At 41.4% G+C, this 25,949-nt stretch overlaps 1 protein-coding gene across 1 annotated transcript in view; it reads right to left on the bottom strand.

The window, feature by feature from the left end:
• Positions 1 to 25,949, bottom strand: part of LRRC7 (leucine rich repeat containing 7) — a 588,365-nt gene that overhangs the window by 306,524 nt on the left and 255,892 nt on the right. Inside the window, 2 exon segments of the mRNA XM_020993127.2 lie at positions 2,836 to 2,914; positions 15,811 to 15,928. Of these exon segments, the coding sequence (XP_020848786.1) occupies positions 2,836 to 2,914; positions 15,811 to 15,928 (197 nt within the window).

Below are 25,949 nucleotides of genomic sequence, written 5' to 3'. Positions count from 1 at the left end.
GACCTTTTTCTTTCACTTGGGTGCTATTGTATCAATGCCTTATCACAGCAAGCACAATTTTCTTATGAAATCTCTGTTTATAGATAGAAAATTTTGGGTTCTTCCTTGGGACTAGATTTGGGAAATGTGGATCCAGTTGAGACTGATCATTCTTCAGATAAGGAAAACGAGGCCCAGAAAGGTTCAGAGACTTCTTGGAGGTCACTCAGCTAAGTCATGGCCAAGTTGTGATGAGAACTCTGCAAATTCCAAGGCCAGGATACTTTCCACTGTACCACAGGAACAAATTTACATGAACAGCATCTCTAAACTCAAGATTCCCTATGTGCATAAACCTGTGTTTAATTTTTGGCCATTCCATGAAGGCCTCATTGGTCCACCCTAAATCTGAACTCGCCTCATTCCTCAAATCTCCCATGGCAACTTTTGTGGATCCCAGACATTTGTGAATTTCATCATCTACTCCATCCAGACATCTCTCCTATGGTTTCCCTAAACTGTGTCTGACACTGTATATTTATTAGTACGGATGCAGCTTAAGCAGCAGAGGAAGAATGGACCGGTGGGGACTAGGAGACAGGGAGATCTGGGTTCAGGCACAGTTGTATGATCCTGGGCAAGTCACTTAACTACTCTGCCTCTCAGTTTCTACATCTATAAAATGAAGGGAATGGACCCCCTGGCCTCTATAGTTCCTTTCAGCCCTAAAATCTATGATCAGAAGCAGCTAGGTGGTACAGTGGATAGAACACCAGCCCTGGATTCAGGAGGACCTGAGTTCAAATCTGGCCTCTGACACATAACACTTACTAGCTGTCTGACCCTGGCCAAGTCACTTAACCCCATTGCCTAGCCAAAAAAAAAATAACTAAATTCTATGATCATCACTTGCTACATGAAGGTTTTCTTAATATCTCTACCCCCAAGTGGCTTCTGCCCTTGTTTCTTCCCTAACAATATTGCATTGACCACCTCCTATTTATTCTGCATGTACTTAGACATGGGTCACCTTGGTGGGTGTCCCTCTGAATGACAAATCCGAGGATTCTGGTCAGTTCTGAAATCTTATTATACATCTATAGGCAAGCCAGGAGGCATGGCAGCTAGAGCTTTGGGTATGGAGTCAGACCAAATGCAAATCCTATTCAAATCCAGTCTCAGAGACTCGCTATCTTTATGACCTTGGGCAAGTCACTTGATTTCTGTCTGTCTCCGTTTCCTCAACTGTAAAATAAGGATAATAACAGCATGTACTCCCAAGGTTGCTGGGGGATCAAATTAGACAATATTTGTAAAGTGCTTGCTACAGAGCCTGGCACACAGTAGGTGCTTCTTTAAATGCTAGTAAGGCTACTGATAGCTTCCTTGAAGGAATATAAGAGTAGGAATGATTTAATTTGATTTTTGGCATCTGTATCCCTACAGACTAGGACAGTGCTGATCAGATTTTAAAAACATCTTCCTTTCCTCACAGTGGGCACTTCAAGGCTTGTTGATTGAAAGAAGGGCACCATTCAGAGTTTACTGGGATGGGCCAAGACGGAGATGGCAATCTTGGTAGGTGGGAGGAATGTTCACATGGATAAGGTCGCAGACTTTTGTTTCTTAATAGTCAGTGTCTGATAATGTAATGATGTCCAACTCGAACCCAAATGGGGACCCCTGACCAAGGATCCCTGGGGGCTGCCCCATATTACCATAAGCTTTGCTCTGTTTCATTCTCATTTGTTTTGCTAAACATTTCCCAATGGCATTTTAACCTGCTTTCCACTGCCCTCAGGAATACTCTAGGTGCTATTTGGCCCCTTGACGGGGTGGAGACAAAAATAGCTTCAACATAAGGAAGTCCTGCTTTCAAGTCCCATGTCTGACACACAGCCTACCTGTATGGCCCTGAGCAAGTCACCCAACCTCTCATAGATGGATTACTGAAGTCAGGAAAGCCTAAATTCAAATCTAGCCTCAGAAGTTTACTAGCTGTGTGAGCCTGGGTAAGTCTCTTAATTGCTGTCTGCCTCAATTTCCTCATTTGTAAAATGGGGACAATAATAGTCCGTACCTCACAAGGTTATTGTGAGGATGGATGTAGTGAGATATTCGTGAAGCACTTTACAAACCTGAGTAAAATATAAACAAAAACTGTAAGGTTATAAATTGTGTCAGCAGGTGTGGAACTGCACAGGTAGAGCCAGTGCTCAGTGGGGGCGCCCTACGTGGTTGGAATTAAATTCAGAAAAAAAATCCAAACATCTTTTTTTTTTTTTAAGAATGTATTTGTATCTCATCTGTGCAGTTGCCCTGCCATTCTCTTGGCCAGTGGCTTTGCCTAAGAAGAGGAGGGAAGCTATCTAGAGAAGCCCTAGGGAGCGCTGTGGGGGGCCCAGAGGCAGTGGAAGGAACATTGAACTTGGAGTCAGGAGACCTGAGCTTGATTTCAGCTCAGACACTTGCCAGCTGAATGACCCCGATCAAGTCATTCCTAGGAACCTTAGTTTCCCTCTCTGCAAAATAGACACGAGAATACTTGTACTCTGCACCATGTAGGGTTGGCCAGACTGAAAATGCTACAGGAAAACCAGAAGCTGTTGTAACAATACTTCCTGTTCTCCTGCAGCTCCGACCTTGGGCAGGTGGTCAGTACACACTTGTCTATTTGCTTTCTCCCTTCTGTCTTTCATGCACGAATAGGATCTGACACTGAGTGGAAAAAAAAAACCCAAGAACAAAACCAAAAAAACTTCAAATCACTTCAAATGTGAATTTTCTTTCTGTCTCTATATTTTTCCTGAGATTGAAAATATGAACAGAAATAGAAATAGAAAGATCAATACTCACTTAGAAATGGGGTTGACACTGGCCTCAATAATTGTTAAACACTTACAGCACTTAATGTTTTCTGGGAATTCTTGTACACCTAAAAATGGAAAACCAAAACAAAATATAAGACCAAATGTGAGAATATTCCAAGGAAAAAGCTTCCTTTTATTTCTTACCTATTGTTCAATGTGAAGCAATATTGGTAAAACTCATGCACTATATTTACATGCATAACATGCAAATATTTACATATAATATACGTGTAACATGTAACCATTATGTGTAAATATTTACATCTCTAAACTTAATTTCACATATGCATACATAATTATTGTCAATTAAAATCTTGTTTTGGTTAAAAGGATATTTAATTGCTAGCAACACATTTTATGCATAGACATGTATATATCTATACATACACATGGATGAAAATCATAGTTCAACTAAAAAAAGATCCAAGCAACTCTATAGAACTTCTCTCTCTCTCTCCCTCCCTCTCTCTCTCTCTCTCCCTCTCTCTCTTTCCCTCTCTGTCTCTGTCTCTGTCTCTGTCTCTCTCTCATCTGTCTCTCTGTCTCTCTCTGTCTCTGTCTCTGTCTCTCTCTTTCTCTGTCTTTCTCTCTCTGTCTCTCTCTCTGTCTCTGTCTCTCTCTCTGTCTCTCTCTGTCTCTCTCTCTGTCTCTCTCTCTGTCTCTGTCTCTGTCTCTCTCTCTCTCTCTGTCTCTCTGTCTCTCTCTGTCTCTGTCTCTCTCTCTGTCTCTCTGTCTCTGTCTCTGTCTCTGTCTCTCTGTCTCTCTTTCTCTGTCTTTCTCTCTCTGTCTCTCTCTGTTTCTCCCTCTCTGTCTCTTTCTTTCTCTCTCTCTGTCTCTCCCTTTCCCTCTGTCTCTCTCATCTCTGTCTCTCTGTCTCTCTGTCTCTCTGTCTCTCTCCTCTCTTCCAGAGGGCAGGGATTATTTCACTTTGATTCCCAAGGCCTTGAAGAGTTCTTGCCACATAGTAGGTGCTTAATAAATGCTTGTTGATTGAGCAATCAGGAATGAGAGCGCTTCAGAAAATATATTTGTGCAGTGTAAAACTTCCACGAAAAAATAACAAGTGTGCATTCATCTAGTGACAGTCCATTCTATACGAGAGATACTCAAGAATTTCACAAACATTTCGAAGCCCTTATCGTGTAGAGGTAGAAACATTTTAAAACGGAGCTGGTGTGAGGGGTACAGTGGAGAAAGTGCAGACTGGAATCAAGTCAACAAACATTTATTAAGCACTTCATATGCTCCAAGGCTCTATACTCAGTGCTGGAGTCAGGGGATCTGGCTTCAAATCCTGCTACTGATTCCCACAGCCTGTGTGACCTTGGGCAAGTCATTTCACTGCCACATACCTCACTTTCCTTATCTGTAAAAATGACTAGATGGTCTCAGAAGTGTGCTCTGACTCTATGTCTGTGATCTTATTATCCTACCTGTAGCTATTCGGTCAATGAGCTGACTCGTAGCTGAACATCTAATTAGCAATAATTTTATTTTGTACTTCCACATATGAAGCATTTAATAAAAATTTATTGAATTCTCTAGGTCAGCAAATTCAATTCACTATAGGGAAATTTTATGCTGCCTTTAGAACTGATGTTGTCCTAAAAAGAAAATCTTGTCTTTTTTTTTGAACACTAATATTCCTCTAATGATACTGTATATCTGGGGGCTATGGCAAACCATTATTTCTGAAGAGCCAAAGCTGGGGTTCACCCCAAGGACCCCAGGGAGATGCTTGGTTTTTATGAGCAGGCTTCAACACAGTTAGCAGCAGTGCAGAGGAAGACTCACCCAGGAGAAGTGGGAGAAGGGCAATTTCATCAGAAGAAAGATGGGCTGGTAATGAAACACAAAGCCAGGGATAACCAAAGATGGTTTATGGGCCCCACTGGTATCTTCTCAAGATGAAGAGATAGAATGCACGGATACCCTCTTTACCCTGGGCCACTCAACCAATTCAAAGTAAGAAGCAGAACTGGGACCTAGGTCCTGCTCTCTATTTGCTACCCCATATATTCTATATAAATTAAATTGTGTCATTGGTTGTAATGGTGGGCCAGCAAACAAGGGTTGGGTGTGATGGATTGGAGTTTGTAATATAACACAACATAATACAACACAGCACAATATAGTGTGATGTGATGTGATGTGACATAACACGATAGAGAAGCATGAGTATTTGAGCATATCTTTGCCTTGAGCAACATGCCATTGTTAAGAATTAAGTTCATTATATAGGTATATTCAGATATATAAAGTCAGCACTGCCTAGTCATAACAAACCAGCCTAGAGGACAAGAGGAGCTGGTTCAAGTCCCACTTTGGACTTTGCTATCCTGGTAAATGACAGCCTCTCGGTGCTCGAGGTAGCTCTCTAAGACTCTAAGGTGCAGAGAAGAGGTTGCACTGAATTGGGAGAGGGGATTCCCTAAGCCACCAGTGCAGGTCCACGTCTAATGCCTCTCTCTTGATATATTCTAATGTAAACATATTTAATGTCTCAATTTAATACAGAAATTTTGAAACTCTCACTTTAATAGCAGCCTATACACTTTGACCAATTTTGACCTTCATGAATTGTGGAAATTGGAAACAATTAGAACTGAGTGGTTCCTAGCATTTTTTACTATGAGAAAACCTTTTTTTAAACATAAACCATTTTGTAGGCTTCCACATTATTGTCCCTGTTGGTACTAAACAGATCAAAAGGGCAATGCATGCATTGTTCAGCATGCATGTGGATTCACAGACCCTTTCTGATAACTCCCCAGGGTGCATGGCCCATAAATGGAAGAATGGGAACCAGTGTTTTAAAGCCATCATCCTTAAGCTAGGTTTTTAGGCCTAGATTTCACATAGCATTTTTAGCACTAGTTCAGGCATAGCTTTTTTTCAGCAGGCCTGAGATAACTTAAGAGGGAAAGGAATTGATGTGGACGTGGGTACATTGGAGAGCTACAATGGAGGGCAACCAGGGTGGTTGAAGGCCTTGAGTCCATGAGGTAACAGGAAATAGGGATGTTTAGACTGAGGAAGAGGAGACTTGGGGGGGTGAGGGTGGAGGGAGGCTAGTTGTCTTCAGGTATTTGCTGATCTACCATAGTTTGCTAACCCCTAGACTCACTCTCCTCTGAGATCTCATCCAATTCAGGAAAGAAAAGATTCTCTGTTTCTATGGATTGGGGTCATTCTCTCTAGGGAGAAATAGCAACCTAAGTTGACCCATCAAATACAATAAAAGTGCTTCTGGAGGCAGCCTGTTTTATAGGCAGTAACATTCTGTTTGGGTAAACTCCTGATGCTTGAAGTATTAACAAACAGCAAATGCTACAAAAATATCAAAATAGAATCAAGAAATGTCCCTAACACTGACTTCAGCAATCACACCTCTAAATATAATTAGAATATTCTCCTGGAAACACTCCCTGTAGAAATTCTGCTCTGTACGTAACTTATCAAATGAGAAATGCTCTAATTTTGCTTACTGAACTAAATGGGTCCAATAATCAAGGTTTTAGATAGAAAAGAATTGATAAAAAAAATCCATTAAGAATACATTTACGTGTTCACAGGCGGAGGACAAATTGACCGTTTAGACTCATTCTAATTAGGAAAGGATTTGTTTCTTTTTTTTTCTTCTAAATCTGAGGGAAAATTTTAAAAGACGGTAAACTCTCAATTACTCAGGGACCAATTAGGCAGTGTGTGGATTATCCATTCTCTTCTTTGCTTTCCCTTCGCCTGGCTTCCATGTAACCATTTCACTCCTCATTAACTCTTCCACCAGAGGCTGTGAAAAGTAAGGAAGAGGAGAGGAAACTCCAATCCATCAGGCTGAGTCCTTGTTTGTGGGTGCAGTGTTGGAACTAATAGGGCAAGTGAAGGCTTATTACTCCCTGTGAACTATATTTATTTGTGCTACTCTGACCCTTATTAAGACAAATCTTCAAGGGTGGGCTAGAGCTTGGCAAACCTATTAATAACAGCAGTCCTCAACCTTAGTTAAAGATAAAAATAGAATAGGTGTCAGACTAGAAATGGGATACCATAAGGTGTTTAATCAAAATCAAAATTAGATGAATGGGATCACAGGATTACAGCTGGAAGGAGCCTTAGAGATCATCTAGGACAGCTGCTTTATTTTATATTTGTATGTGCTTGGATAAGTATGTGTTCATATACACACAAATATACATATGTATGTATATATGCAAATATACACACATGTATATTTTTCTCTACCCACCTACCCATCTATCCATCTACCATCTATCCTTCTTTCTTTCTTCCTTTTTCTTTCCTTCCTTCCTTTTTCTTTCTTTCCTTCCTTCTTCCTTCCTTCCTTCCTTCCTTCCTTCCTTCCTTCCTTCCTTCCTTCCTTCCTTCCTTCCTTCCTTCCTTCCTTCCTTCCTTTCTTTCTTTCTTTCTTTCTTTCTTTCTTTCTTTCTTTCTTTCTTTCTTTCTTTTTCTTCTCTTCTCTCTCTCTCTCTCTCTCTCTCTTCTCTCTCTCTCTCTCTTCTCTCTCTCTCTCTCTCTCTCTCTGTCTCTCTTCCTTCCTTCCTTTGCTACCAACACAAAACAGCAGCAAATTAGTACACAAAGAAAGAAATGCTTATTTCCATGGGCTACAGGCTGAGCTTTGGTGGAATAAATGATAGATACTAGAAATAAGAACAATTAAGTAGCTCGAGTATTAGAGACTAATTCTCGTATAAAAATATTATAAAAGATGATATAAACTGATAATTGCATCATTCTAAATAGGAGATCCCAGAGCAGTAACTCCTCTGCACTTTATCATCTTAAACAGTTACCTGGACATGCAGAGGTTAAGCAATTTGACCATAAAGTCAGGATGTATCAGAGATAGGATCGGAACTCAAGTCCTCCTGTCCCCAAGTCCAGAACACTATCTGCAAGTGTCTGCAGTTAGGGGTAGGGTGGTGGTATTAGGAGAGTTTGCAAGAAAAATCAGAAGTATATGATATAAAACATGCATTTAAAAATGTCAAATAATTTTTCCCTCCACTCCTTATTAGACTGTCAAATATAATCTCAGAATTTAAAGAGAGGCAGCAAAGGGTGGTGTAAAAAGACAACAACAAAACCAAAAGCATTGTTCCTTGAGTCAGGAGAGATGGTGGTTCAAATTCTACTTCAAATTTGCGTTACATCCCTGTGCAAGTCATTTAACTTTTCTAACCTCAATTTCCTCATCTGTAAAATGGGGGTAATAATAATACCATGTTATGGGGTTGTTACAGCGTTCAAATGCAAAATCATATGGAAAACATGTCATCAATCATAAATCACTCTATAAACGTCAGCTTTTATTATACCCTCTGTCCAATAAAGGTTGTCCATTAACTGCTCCCTAATGTCCAGTTACTTAAAAAGTATAGCCGGCAAATAACTGTTAAGTAATAAATAAACGATCCCTCACTCTTAGTCATCGCTGAATGCACAGTAATCAGAACATCTAGAAACTGAAGCCATCTTTCAAACCAAACGAGGCTGGGAAGAGGCATGGAGCTTGGGGTGACGTTAACATAAGGTCTTCCTGAGGGAAGACCAGTACTGGCCACCAGTGAACTTCTTTGTAGCTGAAAGCCTTAGAGAGATGTCCAGACCACTGAGAGCTCAGACCATCTGCCTGGGGGCATCTCCCCACCATGAGATAGGGAAGGGGCAGAATTTGAACCCATTGGATTTGAAGCTGGCTTTCTAGCCACTCTACCCCATCACCTCTAACAAAATCAAGACATTTAAGATGGGTGGGACTGAGATTTGTAGCAAAGTCCTCCTTAGTGCTGGGCTCTGACCTCTATTGGTTATCTCCAGTTATACCCTCGGACTAACCTACAGACAGTTTCCTTTCTTCTTCTCCAATGGGCTTGAATGTAACAGCTGGGGGTAAGGTGACCATTCCTTCTTTACTAATGTTACCTGCCCTAGCATGAACTCGAGCGCTCTGATTATGTGTCTCCTAGTCAAAATATAGCATGGGGAGACTCTTACCCTACAGTTATGCTCATCATATATCCCCTCAAACCTATCCTGCCTGTTCTGAACTGGAAGGCACCAGCACCCTTCCCACTTTTCATTTTCTTACTTGTGTGTCTGCTGTAATCCCCAAATAAAACACATTTGTTTAAGGGCGGCCTTGGTGTCTCAAGAACTTAGCAGAGTGTTTGGAATAGAGTCACTGCTTAAGAAATATCCTAGGGCTCCGAGGATTGGGTGGTTAGCTCTGAAGAAGTCATGCTGCTGTTTCCCAGTTCCAAAGGCCCGGAAACCCCATATGTCCAATTTGAATCACAGGCTCACAGGCTCTTATATTTTCAGCTATAAAACACTTTAGAGGCCATCTGGCCCAATCCATTGAGTTTTACAAATGAGGAACATGAGAGCCAGAGGGAGTAAGGGACTGAGAGCAACAAGTAATAGAACTGGGAGTTCACCTCTGGTTTCTTAACTCCAAATTTGTGGCTCCTTCCCACTGAGCCACATCCAGGAAGAACAGTGAAGCTCTCTACCCACTAGGCAACACTGTCTCTTACAGAGATCACAGACTTCAAGCTGGCAGAGACCTCAGGCCGTATAATTCAACCTTCTCCTTTTCCAGATGAGGAATGTCTCCAAGGTAATTGTAGGTGCTGATCTGCCTTCTACTGTATTTAGTCAAAGTACTTTATCTATTTTGGGTCCAGTGAGAGCCTTTTAAAGGATGGGGGACCTGCACATGAAGAGAGAGGCTGATTTTGTGTTGGTGAGAGAGTTTCATCACTGGAAGTTCCCTATACCCATACAATCGTAGGTTTAGACAAAAAAATAAAATGCTAGCTCATTAAATAAATCATCAATTAAAGGGCAGGTAGCTAGGTAGCTCAGTGGATAGAGCACAAGACTTAGGGTCAAGGAAGACCTGAGTTCAAATCCAGTCATAGACAACACCTGTGTGATCCTAGAAAAGTCATTTAACTTATTTGCCTCATTTTCTTCATCTGTCAAATAAGTTGGAGAAGGAAACGGCAAGCCATGCTAGTATCTTTTCCAAGAAAACCCCAAATGGGGTCACAAAGCATCAGACACAGCTGAAATGACTGAAGTGACCACAAGGGATGGAAGGGCTTGGTATCAGCATAGACAGAAGTCGAACCAAATGCTCCAGTGTTCCACTGGCTTTATGAGCTCACAGGTGTGAGGGTAGTACCCGCAATGAAGAAATTACAAAGTAGGCTGGGTGACCCTGAAATCCTTGCCTTACGGGGCTTCTAGTCAACAACACACTTTTCTTTTATCAAGTGGATTTCAGTGGTCTGCCTAGGACCATGCCTGGGCATTTCTTGTTCACGATATCACAGGCTCCCAGCCATAGAGATAAAAGGGACCACAGGACTGACCTCCCAAACTCTCATTTTACAGATGAGGAAACTGAGGCACAGAGAGGTTAAGTGATTTGCCAAGGTCAAACAGTCAGTTGGTAAGTGATAGAATCAGGATTTGGACACACAGAACCTTGGAATGGCTCCTTTTCGCTGTACCGTGCTGATAATAGAAAGTAATTCAGTTGCAGGCTTTTCTCCCAGATCCTGCAAATGACTTTCTTAAATTGACTGTCTTTAAAAAAATTATAATGAATACACTGGTCTAGAATCTTTCTTCTTTCCTCTCTTTTAATATGCTCACTTTCATATTATTTTTATAGCTTGAATGGCTACTCGTTCCCTCTTGTTCTAATCTAACGTGCCTGAGTAAAAGAATCTTCTTCCTTTACCCCAAGATTGGGAAAATTATCTATTGTTTCACTCAGCAAGCTCCCATTTGGGGAAAGAGTGGGATAATTGATGTTAGTAAAACATTTAATGATGGCCCCAGTTCTGATTGCTTTTCATTAAGCTAAAAAGATGATTTAACCTCTTGTGATGTTATGAGAACCCATCTCAGAGAAATAAGTTTTGAAAGAAGAAAGAAAAATCACTTAATTGGGACAAAATTATGAAGGGCTTTCAAATTAATTGATTTTCATTAACGTCAATAGACTATGATGTCATGCTCTCTATGACACATTCAAAATCTGATTTGAAATTGAGTCATTGCCTAATTAAAATTCCACCATTCATTATTTTACTTTCTTATATTTAAATCAATGCAGTTCAGTGAAACCTTCTGTCAACTTTACAAACTGGCAGATCTGATTTATCTGCAGACTACAAAGTATAGAGAAATAGATACATTTTCCTGCAGGGCTTCCCAGAGTCCTAGCTCTAGAGATGGAAAGAGCCTTAGAGGTCATGTGGTCCAACCCTCTCATTTCAGAGATCAAAAAAACAAAAAGGTGAGGGGCAGACCTGCTAAAGAGTTTGGCCCAACGTCCTTAGGTAGCAATGGCAGAGCTGGTGTTTGAATTTTGGCCCTTTGACTCTAAATCCATGGCTCTCACAACTCTGGGAAATGGATTCATAGAAAGAAGATTAGAAAACTGCATGAGATTCTGGCTGGAAAAAATGAGAGGTTTTGTTTTTAATTTTAATATCATCCTAAATGTATTTGTAAATGTCGAAGTGAAAAGAGCGTTAGATTATTAGTCTGAGGACTATACTTTCCCCTCTCTTCCAATGACTGCTTGTGTGACTTTGGGCAGGTCATTTTTGCCTTTCTGGGCCTCAGTTTTCTTATCTGTAAAATGAGAGAGTTGGTCATTTAGACCTCTCAATTCTTTTCCAACTCTAAATCGATGATGCTAATATCGCCAGTTAAATTTGTTTAGCCACTATTTTCATTCATTTCATTTTTGCTGGATGAAATGCCACAGTGTTTCTTGCACATGCCCTCTCCGTCTTCATCAGCTCTCTTTGCCAATCCATTTGTTCCCATTTAATTTTCCCATTGTGTGTTCCTAGTCAATGTGAATCTGGTCTTTGGTGCTCCTTTTTCTTCTTTGTGTTATTTCCAAAAGTCCCACAAGGGAGGTCTTTTTCTTCATTATGAAGGAGGAATTGTAATTTCTTTTTCTACATCTTACTGATGCACAGACAATCTCTGTGAGACTGAAATCTGTCAAAAGCATCATGACTAAGTTCCTATTTTTTTTTTAATGAGAAGTAGGCAGCAGAGCAGGGAAGTAAGGGGAACTGTTGCTGTCACTCTGCCTCGTCCCACTTCTGTGACTCTGGTCAAGTCCCAGCTTTTTGATTTCCTTCCCTGTGAAATGGGGATATAGGACCAGGTGATAGCTAAGGTCCCTTCTGGCTGTAGATCAAGGATGGCCTTAACTATTTCAGATGCAGGTTTTGGGCCCCACTCCTGGTAATTCCTGAAGCAACAAATACAGAGAACCTGCCTGAAACACTGGTAAGACTTGGTTCAATAGGGCCAATATTGTCTATAAAATTTCAGGCGTTGTCTCTACCTCTCAGCTAGCATTTCCAGTTTCAGGATCCCTAGTATACTAGGATCTTTATCCATAAATTACTTTGATATAAAAGAAGGCAGAACAGAATGGCCAAATAGTTGGCACCACGTAGACTAACTCTCATCTCATGAATGAGATTATGTTCCAAAAGGCCATGTGTGAGTCAGTGAATTTCAAACTATTTACGAGAGAATCACTAGGTTCCCCAGATAAATTCACGCCAATACAGCCAATATAGTCCATACCAATAGGCCTAAACTACCACAGGTTGGCACAGATAGTCCATATGAACATTTAGGATAGAGATGTGTCTGCATTTGTGCTCCTCGTGTTTCTTTCGAACTATTACAATTCTGCTTTACTCACACAGCATAGCACCTTTGACCACATAATGGAAAAATTAAATGGGTCTGATCAGCCACAGTGGGCACGCTGTGCATTGACCCCGACAAAGTGATGTCACTTTGGTCCCCACTGAGCTGCTTTATCCAGAGGATGAAGGACAACAACCAGACTGTGAGCTCCAGAGGGCAGGGACTGTTCCAAGGCTTCTCCTTGTAGCTTGGATATCTTCCTCCTGGTACTTTTCAGAACATTGGAAGATGCCCATGGGATTTCAAGTGCTAGAAAATCCTTTCACTCACATTCTGCATTAACCTTAGTGACAAGATGCTTCACAACTATGAGGATCACAGGGATGGGCCTGAACACGTTTTAGTTTTTAGTGTAGGAGCTGTGGTTATCTACCTCCCTTCCCTAACATACCACGAGGAATAGAAGTGATGAGTTATTTAGGGTTCATTGGCATTGCCCCACCTCCACCTCCAACATATGCATATCTTGGTCAGGGCCTTATCATTCAATAATCCCCTAAGTAGTAGCTTCTTTGGGCAAGTCACTTAACCTTTGTCTGCCTCAGTTTCCTCATCTGCAAAATGAGCATAATAATTGTACCTACCTCCCTGGATTATTGTGAGGAACAAATGAGATCAGATTTGTAAAGAGCTCTGCAAACCTTGAAGTGCCATGCAAATGCTAGCTCTTCTAATTGGCACGTCCCTAATGGCTAAGCCCAATGATGTCATGCCCCTTCTCAGAAAACCTTCATGGCCTTCCTATGATTTACAGGATAAAGTGCAGGGATCTTAGGCCCTAAGTTGGCTCCCAAGTTGCTATTTTGGCTTTCTGTTGGGCTCCAGAGTGTTTCTGGGTTCCTAACTCTGGTACCCCTCCTTATGCGAAGAAGCCGAAATTGAAGTGGGGACTGGGCTCAAGAAAAACTCAGTTCTAGCCCTGCCTAGGAGCCTTAATGATCTGGGAACCTGGATAGGTCTCTTGACCTCATCAAGCCTTAGTCTCATCACCTGCAAAATTGGGTTACTAACAGTGCCTGTTTCCTAGGGATCTTCTGAGGACCTAACGGGATAGTATCTGGAAAAGGTCTTGCCAACCTCCGAGTATTATATAAATGTTATTACTTATCATCATCATCATTATTGTCTGTTACTTAAGGCACAATCCAGCTTCTACCTTCTTCAAGAATCCTTTCCTGATCTGCCCGGATGAGAAAGACATTTCCTTTCTCAATTTTCTTCTATCATTTTATTCAATACTTTACTCATTGCTATCAGATGAACACACTTTTTGGGTGACAGGTCTTACAGGTAGGACTGTTATTTCATATGGTGTGGGCTCCTTAGGGTCCCCTACCTACTCCCAATCTAACCAGCATTATAAGTGGCATTTTTCATGCCTGGGAGAAGCTTTGCCAAATGGGTCCTCAAACCAACTTTTAAAGAAAAATTTGGTTGAAAGGGAAGAAACCTTAGGACATCGTGATGCTGCTCTGTTTGGCAGGAGGTAGGTAGGTAATGCCATTGAGAAGATGCCTATTCTAGCTGACTATTTCTGCTGGCTGAATGTTAAATTCAGTTCTTTCTGCACAGCTAAAAAAGGTTTGAGCATTGTCAGCTCCTTCTAAATGTCAATGCTCACAGGAAAAGTGCTGGTTGTCCCACCCTAGTTATGGATCTAATGCTATTGATGCCTTAAGGGAGTGTGGCATAGTGTCGAAAGAAGACTAGGCTTGGACTTAGGGAAGACCTGGATTTGAATTTATCCTCTGAGATTTCTTAGCTAGATATGGCCCTGGACTAAATTCAAAGAGCTATAACTGTGAAGAACAATCAGGCCTCTCTGGCTCTTGCCTGGCCAGACCACGGCGGGTCTGTGGTTCAATTCTAAGGATCACATTTTAGGCTTGATACAGATAACCTGGTGTGTCTGGAACAGGGCAGCCAGAACAGGGAAGGGCTTAGAGTCCAGGTTATCAAATCAAAAATTTAGAACTAGAAGGAATCTTGGAGGTCATTGGGACCAGCCCTACCTCACCCCACTCCCATTCTGTAGATTAGGAAACTGGGGCTTAGAGAGTTGGAATGATTTGCCCAAGTCACATGACTATCTGAGTGCTATTCAAACCCAGGTCTTCCTGACTCCAAGCCCAGTCCTCTCTCTGCTCTACTTTCTACTCTAGTGGTTGAGGGAACTGGGGATATTGAGTCTCATCAGGGAATGATAGCTGCTGTCCAGTATTTGGGAGGCTGACATGTGGAAGAGAGATTAGATTTGATCTGTGTGTCCACCAAGCAATGGGAGGAAGCTATACAGAGGCACAGTCCCCAGGCTCTTGGTACCATAAGTAGCCAGGTACAAGATGGCCCAAGTGCTTCTCCAAAGAGTCCTGGCTCTGGAGCCACAGCACCTGGGTTCAGATTCCACCTTTGGGACTTCTTTGGTTTTTGTTATTCTTAAGTTATTTTTCTGTCGCGTTTAACTCTTTGTGACCCCATTTGGGGTTTTGTTGGCAGAGATACTGGAGTGGTTTGCCATCTCCTTCTCTGGCTTATTTTACAGATGAAGAAACTGAGGCAAATAGGGTTAAGTGCTTGGCCAGGGTCATACTGGTAGTAACTCTCTGAGGCCAGATTTGAACTCAAAAAGAGGAGTCTTTCTGACTCCAAGCTTGGCTATTTTATTGTACCACCTAGCTACTTTTGTGACTTTGGGCTCATTAAACCATCCTTTGAGCCTCAGTTTCCTCATTTGTAAAATAAGCAAGTTGGACTAGATTTGTTCTCAGGCACCTTGCAGCTCCACATCTATGATCCTGCATGTAAAGGGAAAAGTTGCTGTAGGAGGTAATGATGGGAGGCTCACTCCTAGTAGCCACCATTCAAAGCCCTAGGACAAGCCTTTAAAGGAGTAAAACTTATACCATGTCTTTGTCTAGCCATGATCATTTTAGTTTATAAATGATGCATGAAAATATTGGATCAAAAAATGGCAGATATTTCCAATCAATCAATCAGCAGGCATTCACACAACACCTCTTTGTGCTGTGCACTGTTAGGTGCTTGGGATGCAAGTATAAAGAATAGCACTCAACCAGCTTGGGAGGATCCTTGTAAGACCGTTCTCAAAAAAAGAAAATAAAACATTTAATTACAAAAAAATTAAGCTATTTAGAAACAAGACCCTTACCGTTTTTACTGATGTCAAGTTCTTTGAGATTAACTAAACTAGCAATGGTGGTTGGCAGATTCGAAAGGTCATTATCTGGGATACTCAGTTTGCGGAGAGCTTGACAGTTGAACAATTGCTGAAACAGAAAATAACCTTTAATTAGATTGCAATTGGATTATGTTCAATTTGCAAGCAAATTCAATGACACAAAAATTTAATTCATAATCTCCACGTATTATATATGTAAATATTAACATAATAGGATAAATAAATCTCATAGGATCTCTAATTCCATTTTACAAGTTTCTTTCAGCATATTTCCACTTGGGTATTTCAAGCCAAAAGAATCAATTCCTGTCCTGAACGACTCTCCCTTTCAAAATTCCCATTTCTGTCAAGTGCCATTCCATTCATATGCTCACCCTTGTTCAAAACCTGCAAGATTCTGGTTTATAGGATCATGGGTTCTCGAGTTAGAAGATATTTGAAATGGTGTTATCCAAGCCCCTTGTATTACATGCTGTCTTTGGCCTCATTTTCCCCTCATATTTACATAATTTGATATACATTATGAGGCATCTGCTTTGTGCAAAGCAAGATGCTAGGTGCTGGGGATTGATGGAATAAGCAAAAATGCTGTCCCCAGAGATCTTACATTCTCCTGGGGTGGGAGGGTGGGGGGAGAAGGTGAAGAGATACAACTTTTATTCAAAAAAGTAAGGACAAAATAATTTGAGGCTGTGAGAGCACAAACAACCAGGAGGGATCAGGGAAGGTTTCCTGTTGGAGGTTGCAGGAGAGTTAACCTTAAAAGCAAGTTAGGGATTCCCAGAGGCAGAGATGAGGAGGGAGTATGTTCAGGACAAGTGGGAGATGCAGCGCTGAATTCAGAGAAGCCAACAAAGTGAGGACCATGTACCTAATTGGTGCTTAATACATGCTGGTTGAATTAAAGTGAAAGGCATAAATGCTACAGGAAAGTAACTCCTGTTTGGACTGCTTCTTGCCATCAGAAACAGCCCAAATGGTATGGGAGATAGAGCCAGCCAAGGAAGCAGGAAGACCTGGGCTCAGAGCCTCAGACACAAACTGGTTGCATACCTCCGGCCAAGTGATTTCACCTCCCAGTGCCTCCAGGCACCTCTCTAAGATCATGAGATGCAAGGAGGGTGACTACGATGATCTTCCTCTTTAGGACAAGTCCTTCCCAATCTGAAACACAAGGGGCCAGTCCTGATCCTTCTCTCTTGTCATTCAATAAGGCTTTAGGTCGTGCTTACCAAGTGCTCACACCAAGACTGCAACTAACAAATGAATGTTCCAGCATTTACTTAGTGGCTCTTCTGTGCCAGGCAATGGGGATACAGATTCATTTGCACACAGCTCTCCAATCATGGACAGCTGGCATTTTCACCAAGAATGACACCAGCAAGTCTGTTTTCCAGTGGGAACAGCTGGTTTGGGTTTTTGTATAATCTGATATTTTTCTAGCTCATGTTTTTCCATTTCTATTCTTTATTTTAAATTTTACTTTTTTCAATTAACTGGTCTTTTTTCCCTGTTGCTCCCCACTTCTGTGCCTCCCTGAAAAGAAACTGAAAAAAGCCCAAATCCTTGTAACAAATATGCATAGTCAAGCAAAACAAATTCCTTCATTGGCCGTGTCTAAAAATGTATGTCTATTCTGAATATTGAAGCCATCGTTTCTTTGTTAGGAGAGTGGGTGACATTCTTTGTCACTGTAGGGACAATATGATGTTATGAAAAGAGCCCTGGATTTGTTCTCAGAGGATCTGGATTGGATTCTTTCTCATCTGCTACATGCTACTTCTTCAACCTTAGGCAAGTCATGTAATGTCTCTGTGCCTCAGTTTCCCCTTTTTAAAATGAGGGGTCTGAAGTAGGGCATCTTTCATTATTAATTCGATGACTCTATGATCTTTGTCAATCAGGTGATTTAAATTCACTTCCACTGGGAAACCTTTCTAAGAAGGAAGCAATCTCTGAGTAATTATCTAATCTCTCACTCACAGCTCCTAATGGACTAATTTCAGTAGTGGAAGAGCCTCAGGGCAGAGTCAGGCCAAAAGGTTTGTGTCTTCTAAGCAAAATCAGAATTGTCATCCAGGGTTCCTGTTGTCCTCTGAGGTCCTTCTCTGATGGATGCCTCATCATGGTTTTGAGACGGTATTGGGCTCTAATATGAGTAGACTGATTCTGTACATCTAGCCAAGGCAGGGGGAGACTTTAAGGATGATCCCTCTGCATATATCCCAAAGAGATCAAAGACAGAGGAAAAAGACCCACATGCCCCAAAATACTTATAACACTCTGTGTGTGTGTGTGTGTGTGTGTGTGTGTGTGTGTTGGCAAAGACTGGAAAACTAAAGAAGAGGGATACTCGCCTATGGCAAATGGCCAAAGAAATTTTGGTATAGCAATGGAATGAAATGGAACTGGACCATGACAATCTCTGTGGAAACTGAGAAGAGCTGAAAAAACTGATGCAGAGTAAGATGGCAGAACCAGGAGGACAATTTCTGCAACAAAATAAGATTGTTATGAAAACCAACTTTGAAAGACTTGAAAACTAGAACAGGCAGGACAAACCATGATTGTAGTGGACCGAAGACGAAGCATGCTGCTCGTCCCCTGACAGGGAGGGAATGAACGGATTGCATTCTGCAAAATGCAGCAAAGATGGGCATTCTGGGGCAGGGCCTGTGTGGGCATTTGTCTAATTTGATTGCATGTGTTTGCTATGAAACTATTCTTTTTTCTTGTGAATTGATTTGTTTGAAAAGGAGAGGGGGAATTTGAAGGAGAAAAAATAAATGCTTGATAATTGGAAAAATGAAGAAGTATAGAAAAAAGTGCAAAAAAGACTCTTATGTTGGTTTGTTTGCCCATCACCCTCAAACCAACTCAGATAAGAATTGAGAGACTTATCTCCATTTTGGTCAGGAGGTGACACACTTTTTTCTGGTCATGGAAACTCATAAAGACCACCTGGAATCAGAGGATAAAAGATTCAGAACTGGAAGGGACTGAGGGGCATCAAATGCTTCTTTTTACATATGAGGGACTGAGGACCAGAAAAGATAAGTATCCTGCCCAAGGCAACACAGCCATTGAATGTCTGAGGCAGTACCCACATCGTTCTAATGCCAAATAGAGCCTCCCTCTACTAAGTCATAAAGGGGTGGTGATCTATGTTGGTAGAGGGAAAGACTATGCCAACAAAATTACTGGTCCTGGAAGGACTGGCATAGCAGATATAGTAGAACTTGGCTTGGAGTCAGGAAGACTCAGTTCCACTCTCATCTCTGATCCATGCTGGCTGGGTGACCCTGGGCAAGTCATTAACCTTTCCATGCTCCAGGAAACTACATTGTAGCAAAGTTTCTGATTTACTTCATTGGAGGTAGCTATCCCCGTGGATGGAATCATATGTTCAGGACAAAATCTAAAAATGTCTGTCAAAGGATTTCATCCTTTCCTTCAACACATGCAGCTTGAACCATTGCAAAACAAAGTCTTAGGTGCCGGTCAATGTGCCATTGACTTTGCTGGCATTCCACACTTGAGCACTTCCCAAAGTGATGCAGATTATGTTGTAGGTGAGGGATTACCCAGAGGCTCAGCTGTGAGATCCCTAGGCCTCAGGTCTTTAAGAGAGCTTCCCTAAAGTTTGTAATGCTTTGCTTTTCTTAAGCTATGGTAACCTACCAGGAAAAAAATGAAAGAGGAGAACACTTTTCACGTGGGGAACAAATTTTATTGTTCTATCATTTTATCTAAAAGTTTCAATATTTAATTTATATTTTAAAAAATCTATTGTATGTATTGTACTATTTAAAGATATTTATTACAATCAGTACTATTCTATTTTTCTGATATTTATCTGTTATTAGAATAGATGATGCACTTAGTAAAAACTGAATTGGTAAAAGAAAAAAATAATATGGATTATAAATTGACAGATTATTACAAAGATACACATCTATATGTATCAAAGAGAAAATGAAAAAAGAAGTGTTTATTTCATTGACAGTTATTACAGAAGCTGGAGAAGAGTCGGGCATAGTAGGTAAGAAACAAGACTTGGGCTTGAGGCCCCTCAGTTCAAATCCCAGCTCAGCCACTTTCTAGCTGTGTGACCATGGACAAATCAACCTCTCTGAACCTCATTGTCCTCAGACAGTGATACCTGGGCTCCTTCCCTATTGCTTTATGTAATGCCTCCCACCTTAGCTCCCCAAGAACTGCCACATATGCAGGTAGGACTCTCACAATCTCATTTGCTCCTAACAACAGCCTTATGAGGTAATGCCTACAGGCATGGGTGCTGTGATTTCATTGGTGGAGGGAATAATTGGGGAGGAATCTCCTTTTTAATAATAACAACAGCAAAAACAATAGCTAGCATTTATAAAGTGCTTTAAGCTTCACAAAACACTACGCATATTTCATTCTGTCCTCCCAACAACCTTGGGAAGTAGATCCTATTATTATCCCCATTTTACAGGCAAGGAAACTGAGGCTTAAAGAGATTAACTGATTTGTCTAGGTTCATCCAGCACTATAGAAAGTGTTTGAGGCAGGATTAGAACTCAGGTCTTTCTGGCCTGGTGTTCTATGCATCTTGCTACCAACTGACTCTAGCAAGTCAGATCATCAATTTAGAATCTTCAAAAATTATCCTGGGGCACGGAGGGGTTAAATGACTGTTCAGGGGTATGTGAGAAGGGGGACCTTGACCCCAACTTTTTCTAACTCCAAGGTCACCTCTTTACCTACTGTGTTACGCCATCTCTATAAATATTATTACCATCCTCATTTTATAGACGAAAAAATTGATTTTTTCAGAGAGATTGAATAAGAATGATCAGAGGTGGCGTACTAAGGAGGCTTATTCCCACATTCAAGCCTCATACTCTTTCCTCTACACTAAAGATATTTATAAGAACATAATGAAAGGTGGGTGAGGGGGAAGGAAGAAAAGGAAATGAAAGTATAAAAAAGAAAAGCATAACGTCTAAAACAATCATTTCATTAGGCTATAATGATGTATAATCAGTCAATAAACTTTTGTTAAGCACCTACTATGCGTCAAGCACTATGCTAAGCCCTGGAGATACGAAAAGAAACAAAAGACAGTCCCTGCCCTCAAGTAGCTTACAACTAATGGGGAAGACACCATGCCAACAAATACATAGAAAGCAAGCTGCATACAGGATAAATGGAAAATAGTCAACAGAGGGAAGGCCCTGGAGTTAAGAGGGTTGGGGAAGGTCTCCTACAGAAGGTGAGATGTTAACTGAGACTTAAAGGAAGCCCAGGAGGTCAATAGTCGATGTGGAGGAGGGTGGGTATGCTAGGCATAGGGGACAGTCAGAGAAGAATGCCCAGAGCTCAGAGGTCTTGTTATAGAATATTTAATCTAATTTATTTGTCATCAAAACATGATTGGTGCAGATAGAAAATGCTGTAAAATCACAAGTTAGGTTACTACGTCCTACCTACATTTTAAGTAGAGAATAGTAGGCTACAAATATGTCCTGCTCCTCTTATGAATCCCTTGTGGTCTCCTTAACGGTCAGAGCCATCGGTATTGGTGTTGGCATTGGCTTTGGCCAGTAAGCACAATCCAGGGATTAAGTCAGAATCACAAACAAATGTTCTCATTTGGAAGGTCATAAGGAAGGGTCAGCAGAGAAAGCTGGAGAGTGACCAGGCTTAAGGGAGATGTCAGGAGCAGAGCTCTTATCAGTCAAAGGATGGTGAAGGAAGCAAAGGCCATAAACAAAACAGGAAGTCTGGCCTGTCCATAGCTGCCTCATGGGACCAATCACAGACAGAAAGTTGAATGAAATTAGAGATCATCTAACCCAACCTCCTTATTTGACAGGCCAAGGAAAAGTAAGTGACCCACCCAAGGTCACTCACACGGTATGAGGCAGAGATTTGGCTCTAGGTCCCCCAACTCCAAATTCAGTTTCCTTTTGGGCACACTCAGTTGGTCATACACATACCTGAAGAATAACAAAAACCTATACAACCCCAATGGAGCCTTCTGGTGAGTCAAGGCCAGGAACAACGCAGAAAGACATGGAAGAGGGAATGGTGCGCCTGGAGTCAATGTCTGAGGTTGAACCTTGCCTCTGCCAAAGTTACTAGCTTGGTGACTTATGCTGGAATCACTTAGCCTCAAAGATCTTCAGTGTCCTCCTTTGTAAAATGATAATAATAAAAATGATGATCATAATAATAGCACTTACCTCTCACGTGTTCATGGTGAGGTGAATGCTATGTAAATGAGATGCAGCATAAGGACAGCTCTTTGCCAGCCCTTCAAGCACTATTTCTAATGGTTGCTAGGAGAGAACAGCAACTCCCACCCACTAAGGGGCCAGTGAGGTAACTGGCACGAAGCATTTCCCAAGACTTAAAGGGCTCACTCTCTAAATGGACAGTGGTAGTGGTGGTGAGAGTATGTATCAGAGGCAGAATTTTCCTGGCTTGCTTCCATCCGTCCTAGTTCAAGCTAACTCTCTCTCTACTGATGCCCCTGTGGCTTTTGAGTGAGCAGCTCCGTGGGGCACAGCCCCATGTGAGATTGTAGGAAAACTACAGCAATGGGAAGAGACTGGGGCTGGAAGCATATTGGCTTCCCCTAGCTCCCAGGCATCGAGGCAGATGCATGACCTTCCCCTGGGCATAAGCAAGGAGCACCTATAATAAAACCCTATCCCACTTTTTGCACACATTCTTAAGGCATTTTCATTTTTGTCTGTTTTGTCTTCCCAATTGGAGCCTAAACTATGAAGCTCCCATTATATACACGAATTCTACACACAATGGGAACTCAAACACCTATTGTCAGGTGATTGTTCACAATGCCTAATCAAGCCAGCCTAAAAAGTTATAATTTATTTCAAAACCAAAACAAAACATCTTGCATATTGAGGCAGCAGGATGCAATGGATAAAAAGTCAACCTCAGGAAAGACTGTGGTTTAGTACTCTCTCTGACACATATTGGCTGTGCAGCCCTGGACAAATCGGGCTTTTAGAGCTACCTGGTAACTCTTTCAGACTATACAGGATCGAGTAGTGGATTACTGATAAGTGGAGAGAGGTCTCCATTCCAATATAATCACAGAGCCAGGCCTTAAAATAAAAATGGCATATGCAGCTCCTATCACGGGATTAGAAATCTGAGATGAGCAAACATTTCAGGTGAATAGAAATTCCATAAGTAAAACGGTATGAGTTTGAGCCATGGAGGTCCGCAGGCTGGTGAGCCATTTAGAAAGTCTTTTCAATGAGACTGTCAAGATTCAAGCTTTGAATAAAGAAGGGAGAACCATTTCTGAGCTGGCTGTAATTCTTCCAGGATGGTAGAAAAAGCAAATAGAATTAATAGTCAATTAGAGGAGGCCCATTAATGGTTACAGTTATTGTGACTTTCATCAGTTAATAGTTCTCCACGTTTTAAAAACTGTCCAGGTAATAAAAATGTTTTGAGTTCTAAAATGTTTTTATAGAAAAATGTTTTCTTCTCTCGGTGAAAGGGCCAATTTCTTTACACGTGACTTACATCGGTATTGAGACCACGGGGTTTTAAAGTAAAGACTTGAATCAAAGGCAGTTGGAGTTCAGTGATCTGTATTGAAATTGACACTGAACAGAGACAGCCAAAAATGTTCCTGGCACATAGTAGGCATTTAATAAATATTGCTGGTTTGAGAGAAGAACATCTTTGGATAAAAACGTAGCATCTAAAAGATGTAGATCTCTTTCTCTCTCCTTTATGTGCTCTCAGAAAGCAAGATGCTAAGGGCAGCTCTTCTTCGTGTGACCTTGGGGAAGTCACTTCATCTCAGCTGAGAGCTCAGGTGCTTAATAAACGCTTGGCAACTGCTGACTGACTGTATGCCTCAGTTTCCTTAGTTGTCATGAAAGTGACAAACCGTACTGATTTGTGTAGTTTTCATTAATTGGTCTATCAACAAGCATTTATTAAAGGCCTACTGTAAGCCAGGCACTGTGCTAGCTTCTAGAATACAAAGACAAGCAAAGGACCCTTCCTTCAAGGAACTTACATTTGTGCTGAGCTTATCTGTACACACGTAAGTGTGTTCAAAATAAGGTTGTGTGTATATGTGCACGTGTGTGCATGCATGTATGTGGATGTGAGTGTGCATGTGAGTAGGGGCTGCGCTAGCAGCTGGAGGGATCACCGAAGGCCGCATGGAGAAGGTAAGGCTTGAGCTGAGCTTGGAAGGGAGCTGGGGTTAGAGATTCGAAGAGAAGAGAATTTATTTCAGGCATGGTGACTGAAGATGGAGCAGCATGAATGGAAGAAAGGCAGCATAAGTATTAAGTGAATGAACTTTACTATTCATTCATCACTAGGGTTGTTGTCCATTATTTGTGTGGATTCTAAAAATTGCCTTCTCCATGGGAGCCACTACACTGGAATACCAAGATGAAACTTACAGCTCCTTCCCTGAGAGAACATGAGTCAGTGGAAAGAACTCCCCCTGGGAATGGTGAACTGAAGCCCCAGGGCACAGCTTAATAACTTGCTTGGCTCTACACTTGCTGCCTCATTGAACTTGGGCAACTCTTTAACCTCTGGGCCTCATTTTCTTCATCTGTAAAATGCAGAGGCTGAACTACATGTCCTTTCCGGTCCCTTCTGGCTCTAAGTCACAGCAGATGGGTGGTGCAGTGGATAGAGTGATGGACCTGGAGTCAGGAAGAGTTGAGTTGGAATCCTACCTCAGACATTTACTAACTGGGTGTACCCTGAGTGCTCACTCATCTTCACTTTCCTTATCTGTAAAATGGGGATAATAGTAATGTCTACCTTACAGAGGTATTGAAGGTCAAACCATATACATACGTACATACACACATATATAATCACTTGGCAAACTTTGAAGCAATATATGTATGCATATGTGCATATATACACACACTATTATCATTATTTTTGTTATTATCTTCTAATTCTACCATTACAATTTAATGAATAAGACACACCCACAAATATGTGTAATACATGTGGAATGTGAAAATTCACAAAGAAGAGGTTGTATCATAGGATTATAGATTTACGGTAGAAGGGACCACACACAGGTGATTTGGTTTGACCATTGCATTTTGTAGGTGAGAAAGCTAGACTGATGAAGGGATTTGCCTAAGATCCAAAGTGTTTTAAGAGCTGGAAAGATCTTTTTTAACCAGGGAGATTAGAGTAGGCTTCATGGAAGAAAGTGCATCCCATTTGGGTCTAGAAAGAAGGGAGGAGGGATTTTAACCCAATGAGATGAGTAAGGAATCTATTTCAGGCTTGGGGAGCACTGAGCAAAAGGCTAGAGAACAAAGATGGTAGTCTGAGGATGACAAGTGATGATGTACATAAGGGATTGTTGCCCTTACTTGGTAGGGTGGACTGTGGAAGGTCTTAAATGGCAGAGTGATTTAGCTAAACTTTATTCGCTGAAGATTTTTGAGTAAAGGAAAAACATGATCAAAGTGGTATGTTATGATGTTTACTCTGACAGCTTATGAGGAATGGACTGGAGAGGAAAGAGGCAGGAGGCAGGAAGCTCAGTTAGGAGGCAATTAAAAAATGCAGGGCAGAGGTGACAAGGGCATGAACTAGGCTTGTTATAACATGAGTGGAAAGGAGGGGGCAGGTGCAAGAGTAATGGTGGAGATGAAGCAACTGAGACTTCGCATCTGATAGTATTATAGCAGGGGAGAGAACTTGGGATTTCAGGCTTGGTTATACCAAGGCGGTACCATCAGCTGTGATTGGGAAGTTAGGGGAAGGGGCAGGTTTTGAGGAAAAGATGAAGAGTTTGGTTTTATAAATGTTGAATTTGAGATATCTGTTAGACGTACTGGTGGAACTATCCAGAATGATGATGATGATGATGATGATGATAGCTAGCATTTATACAGCACCTACTACATGCCAGGTACTAGGCTAAACGCTTCACATATATCTCATTTGATCCTCATGACAACTGTGGCAGGTAAGTGCTGTTATGATCCTTATTTTGTAGTTGAGGAAACTGAGGCAGACAGAGGTAAAGTGACTTACCCAGGGTCATACAGCTATTTAATGTTTGAGGTCAG

This window comes from Phascolarctos cinereus, unplaced genomic scaffold (genome assembly GCF_003287225.1).
Source record: "Phascolarctos cinereus isolate Bilbo 61053 unplaced genomic scaffold, phaCin_HiC Scaffold_5;HRSCAF=322, whole genome shotgun sequence".
Taxonomy (NCBI): Eukaryota; Metazoa; Chordata; class Mammalia; order Diprotodontia; family Phascolarctidae; genus Phascolarctos; species Phascolarctos cinereus.
The sequence above is the reverse complement of the archived record's forward strand: the minus strand, read 5'-3'. Positions and strand labels throughout refer to the sequence as shown.